At 37.5% G+C, this 6,179-nt stretch overlaps 1 protein-coding gene across 1 annotated transcript; it reads left to right on the top strand.

The window, feature by feature from the left end:
- The first annotated feature begins 2,780 nt into the window (after positions 1-2,780).
- Positions 2,781-4,394, top strand: LOC107889948 (uncharacterized). The gene has a single exon (XM_016814480.1). The coding sequence runs from the start codon at positions 2,781-2,783 to the stop codon at positions 4,392-4,394; it is 1,614 nt and encodes a 537-aa protein (XP_016669969.1).
- The last annotated feature ends 1,785 nt before the right edge of the window (positions 4,395-6,179 follow it).

Below are 6,179 nucleotides of genomic sequence, written 5' to 3'. Positions count from 1 at the left end.
GGATGTTGTCAAACGATTTCGACGGCTATTCGATCACTTTTTCCTTTCCCTTATCCAACTTTGATCCTCTAAGCTCTTGAGCTAATTCAGACAAATTTAACTTATTAAAGTCTCATTATGCTAGCTTATGGCCGAATATGACAAGAAATTTAATAGGTCATACAGCTACTTTTAGCTCAAATACAAAATGGTCATACGCATTTTTAATCACATTAAGCAATTTAATACAATTAATTTAACATTTCCTCATGTACACCTTTATGACCGAATACACATATCATTAACCTAATATCAATTAACTAAGCACTTTAACAAATTTTCTTTAACTATACACACATTCGGCAATGACAAAGACAATTTAACAAACCTTAAATTCAACTTATAACAATATATACTCAATATTCAAAGCATTTAACATCACTTCATCATAATTTTACATCATGGCCGAATGCTCCTTTTAAACCATTTACCCTCACAAAGCATAAATTTCACCATCAAACTTACAAGCTTATAATCCCATGAATTTTAACATCATAATATCTATCCAACTCTCACTCATTAATTTCTATCATAAGTCTCAAAATCTATAGTTTTCTTTTTTTCTACCCATGACCGAAACCTCCAACAACACCAAATAAAAATATACTTCATGGGTTTAAGGTAGAACCAAGAAAGGAACTCATAAATATCAAGATATAAGCAAACTACCATTGTTCATCTAGATTTAGCATGAAACAACAACCATCACCCTTGTTAATTACCATAGCCGAAAACCTTACTCATTCCAAAATCAAAATTTCAACATGGGTTACAAAAATAACTTGATATCTCACCCAAGATCAACTAAAATTTCAAGAACTAGTATAAACTCCTTACCTTAATATTAACCTAAGATGACCGAATGCTTCCCTCCCTTCTTCCTCTTTTCATTTCGGCCAAGAAGAACCGATTTCTCCTTTTTCTTTTCATCACCCTTTCATTCTTCCTTTCTTTTATTATCCTTATTATTTCTTTTATTTATTTCCTTTCTTTTACATAAAATAATGACCATTTAATTAAGATTTACTACATATTTTAATATATGTACCATCATGGCCGGCCACTATGTATAAAAAAGGAGTATTTGACATGCAAAACCATTGTTTTCACTACATGCTTTAATAGATCCTTATAGATTAACCTATCACATTTCAAAAGTGTCACACATAAGTCCTATTAACTAAATTCACATGCAATCGACTAAATCGAAGCTTAAAACTTTCACACATTCATATTCACATATTTTAGACAATAAATATCATATTCAAATACCTCGGTGACTCGGTTTAGCGGTCCCGAAACCACTTCCCGACTAGGGTCAATTTAGGGCTGTCACAGATAGGGACTACCTCATGGGAGAAGCTATAGTATAGATTCGAGAGGTTGCTGATCATTTGTAAGACTTGGCAGTGCAAGCTAATGTATTGAGTACAAAGTATGAGTTAGTGTCAGATAAAGGTCTAGAGTTAGCTTTGTTATTGGATAGGGTTAAAACTTTGAGCCTGAAGGCAAAGGCGTATTTTTAATCCGTTTTGTGTAAAGATTTTTGTTTCTTAAATAACGTTTTCTAAAAGAAATTGAATCAGAATCGATATCTTTTTACATTCATGCATTTGCATCTCATCGCATCATATGCATTCAAATTTATAGAAAGACCCTAATTAGTTAAAATTATTAGAGAGAAAGAGAGAGTGAGAAAAAGAAAATCTGGAAGCAACACATCCTTACGGTACACACACTAAGACAAAGAATATGGATCAAAGACTTGAGCAGATCTAGAAAGAAATGCAAGAGCAATTACAGGAACAATTGGAAAAAATTTAACAGGAGATGAAAGATCAAATGATGGAGGCCCAAAGGAATATGATGGCTGAAATGGCTCAGCTAATGAAAAGGGCAACAGATAAGGGAAAGGCCCCTATGACTATCACTGAAGAGGATAATGAGGACCATCCTCTGGGTTTTACTCCACCCCATGTACAAACTCAACCCGACACGTATCCCCAAAGGCCGTCCATCACAATAAGATCTCAACATGGGAAAGTTGATGTTGGAATACCCATGAATTTTCAAACTAGCTCGGGATTTAACCCGGGAGATAATCCTACCAATCCAGTCATCCCTGATTTGGGTGTAGCGGAGAAGAAAGAGATGAGACTCGAATCATCAAGACAATTAGAGGAACGGTGCAGATGGTTAGAGGAGAAATTTAAGGCACTAAAAAATGCTGATATCGTCAGGGAATTGATGCTAAGGACTTGAGTTTGGTCCTAGATTTGGTACTTCCCCATAAGTTCAAAATGCCGAAATTTGAGAAGTACAACGGGACTACTTGCCCTGAAGCTCATATCACCATGTTCTGCAGACGGATGATTGGCTATGTAAGCAATGATCAATTATTGATCCATTGTTTTCAGGATAGTTTGGTTGGGGCAGCGGCTAGGTGGTATAATCAACTGAGTCGTGCAAGGATCGGTTCTTGAAGAGACTTAGTGCAAGCCTTTATGTAGCAATATAATCATGTGACTGACATGACTCCTGATAGAATCACTTTGCAAAATATGGAAAATAAGCCTAATGAGAGCTTTAGGCAATATGCACAGAGGTGGAGGGAGGTTGCCATGCAAGTTCAACCACCACTCTTGGAGAAAGAAACTACCATGTTGTTTATCAACACTTTGAAGGCCCCATTCATTAGTTACATGATTAGAAGTACCACCAAGAGTTTTGTTGATATAGTTATGGCAGGAGAAATGATTGAAAATGCCATAAGGGGTGGCAAGATAGAGGGGAAAGCTGTTAAAAGAACGACCCCAAGAAGGAAAGATAATGAGGTGAACAATATGAATAGTTATAATTTGAAGGCAATTACGATTAGTCAGCCTAGAGCAACTACAGTTGGGCAACAAGATTCTCAAAAGCAGGGTTCGAGACAAAATTTTGAAAAGGTCTCGTTTATTCCTATCCCAGTGACGTATTGGGAGCTTTATCAAAGTTTATTCAATGCGCATGCAATAGCTCCATTTCATTTGAAACCGTTACAACTCCTATATCCCAAATGGTATGATGAAAACGCCAAATGTGAATACCATGCAGGGATATCGGGGCATTCAATTTTAAATTGCACTGCTTTTAAAAAGGCAGTGGAAAGACTAATCAAGATGGGGGTTGTAAAATTTGACGACATCCCTAGTACAGAAAACCCGTTGCTAAATCATTGTGATCAAGGGGTAAATGCAATTGGGGATGCAGATATGAGAAAGATCAAAGAGGATATGACCGATGTGAGAACGCTGATAAAAATAATTTGGGAAGAAATGGTGAAAAGAAAGATGATAATCTCTAAAGGAAGGAATAGAGGAGTGAGAGACTACTGCGAATTCCATACTGAAGAGGGACACAAGATTCAGGAATGTGACGCGTTTAAGGCCTTGGTACAAAGCCTTATGGATAATAAGGAGCTGGAATTTTATGAAGCTGGTTCATATAAGAGCATATGCACATTAGAAGGTGGATCGAAGAATCAAAACCGGCCAAGAATCATTATTTCTTTACCAAGAAATAATGAAGTTGAAATACCAACGGTACCGAAAGTCATTATTCATAAACCTGTTTCATTTCTTTGTAAGGATAACAAGAGGGTACCTTGTAATTATAGCTGCAATGTGACAATGCCAGAGAAGGAAGATATAGCTAGTGCCTCTAAGGAGGTTCAAGATGAGGGTTCTTATACATGTAGTGGGAAACGTTATGATGCAGAAGGCATTGGAGTTGAGCCCGCAAAAGCAAAAGCCTATGACAAAAGAAAGGGGACTGAAATACTGGTTAATGAGCTAGTGAAGGAGGAAGAAGCCAGAGAATTTCTAAAATTCTTGAAACATAGTGAGTATAGTGTAGTTGAGCAATTACGCAAACAACTAGCTCGTATATCAGTATTGGCTTTGCTTCTGAGTTTAGAGGTACATCGTGAGGCGTTAATGAAGGTGCTCAATGAGACTTATGTTACTAATGATATATCGGTCAACAAGTTGGATCAATTGGTTAGTAACATAAGTGCTGACAATTTCATTTATTTCAACGATGATGAAATCCCACCTAGAGGCATGGGATCAGCTAAGGCTTTGCACATTACCACTCACTGCAAAGGATATACATTGCCAAGTGTGCTTATTGATAATGGGTCAGCCTTAAACTTCATGCCATTGTCCATATTGAACAGATTATCCATTCACAGTTCTCACATGAAAACATGCCATAATGTAGTGAGAGTATTTGATGGCACAGAGAGAAAGGTCATGGGAAGAATTGATATTCCTTTGATGATTGGGCCAAACACGTATGAGGTGAAATTTTGAGTAATGGACATCAAACCCTCTTACAATTGCCTGTTGGGAAGACCTTGGATACATTCGGCAGAAGCGGTGCCCTTATCTTTTCACCAAAAATTGAAGTTAGTAGCCGATGGACAGCTAGTCACCATAAATGTGGAGGAGGACATTATAGTGACAGCTACCAGTGATGCACCATATGTGGAAGAAAATAAGGAGGCCATTGAGTGCTCTTTTTGTTCCTTATAATTCATTAGTGCAACATTCATTTCAGAGGGGAATGAGGTACCGGTGCCTAAGATATCCAGAACCACAAGAATGGGTTTGCAGATGACAGTGGGAAAAGGAGCCTTGCTAGGAAAAGGATTGGGAATATACTTCTAAGGAGGGATTCAAGGTCCTGAACTAAAAGAGAAGAGAGACCATTTTGGCTTGGGTTTCAGGCCAGATTACAAGCAGAGGAGGAAAGAAATAGAGAAGAGCTAAAAGAGAAGAAGGGCGCGTTTAGATGGAAGAGAGGTAGAGTGGGAACTGATGAATTCCCCCATATATCTCAAACCTTTATATCAGGAGGGATGATTCACCCTGAGAGAGGATTGCTCAAAAAAGGAGGTTATCATATCAATGCTATGCATAATGAAGAGTCTGAACGAGGAAACCTGGAGGGCATTCGCCCTTACGAATCGGGAAGTTCTTTAAACAATTGGGTTGCAGAAGAACTTCCTGTAGTTTTTAAAGATTCTTCAGAGTAATTTTCAGAGCACTCTTATTGCTCTAAAGCCTAGGAGTAGTAAGATTTCATTTGTAAAATAGGCTCATGTTCGGATATTTACATTTCAATAAACTGCAATTTTTGTTATCGATTCAAGTGAATACTTTTTTATACCATTCAATATTCTTTTGACATTTAAATTCTTTCAAATTTTTTTTTCCATTTCATTCATAACATATAAATAAATTCATTCATTCTTTGTACATTCTTTCGTACCCCGCAGGCCCCTAGATATCAATGACATGAGCACTGATACTACGAATCCTAGATTCTCTTTTGAGTAAGACATGTGTTTAGAAGAACTTCAGAATTTTGAAGATGACAGGGATTGTGATATGTCTCCAGATCTGTTGAGAATGGTGAAACAAGAGGAGAAACAAATCCTACCCCGTGAGAAAGAGGCAATAGAGAATGTAGCCTTAGAGGAGGGGAAGGAGGTAAAAATTGGCACACATATTGCTAAGGAAACAAGACAAACCCTTGTTGAGCTACTATGGGAATTCAAAGATATCTTTGCATGGTCATATGAGGATATGCCGGGTTTGAATACTGATATCATGGTACATCGTCTCCCCATAAGACAGGATTGCAAGCCAGTCCAACAAAAATTGCCAAGGATGAGGCCTGATATTGTTTTGAAAATAAAAGATGAAGTCAAAAAGCAGTTTGATTCTGGATTCCTACAAGAAGTTAAGTATTCAGAATGGGTGGCCAACATTGTGCCTGTCCTTAAGAAGGATGGGAGGGTACGAATGTGTGTTGATTACTGAGACCTAAATAAAGCTAGCCCAAAAGACAACTTTCCTTTACCGCACATCGACACTTTAGTGGAAAATACAGCGGGATATTTGTTGTTCTCCTTTATGGATGGCTTCTCAGGGTACAATTAGATAAAGATGCATCCCGAGGACATGGATAAAATCACCTTTATAACATTATGGGGCACCTTTTGTTACAAGGTAATGCCCTTCGGGCTAAAGAATGCAGGGGCAATATACCAAAGGGCTATGGTGACCTTATTTCACAATATGATGCATAAA

Source organism: Gossypium hirsutum, chromosome A09 (assembly GCF_007990345.1).
Source record: "Gossypium hirsutum isolate 1008001.06 chromosome A09, Gossypium_hirsutum_v2.1, whole genome shotgun sequence".
Taxonomy (NCBI): domain Eukaryota; kingdom Viridiplantae; phylum Streptophyta; class Magnoliopsida; order Malvales; family Malvaceae; genus Gossypium; species Gossypium hirsutum.
The sequence above is the reverse complement of the archived record's forward strand: the minus strand, read 5'-3'. Positions and strand labels throughout refer to the sequence as shown.

What these genes read in the sequence shown, in the direction of transcription:
- LOC107889948 (XM_016814480.1), top strand. Translation starts at nt 2,781, where the DNA reads ATGGCAGGAGAAATGATTGAAAATGCCATAAGGGGTGGCAAGATAGAG.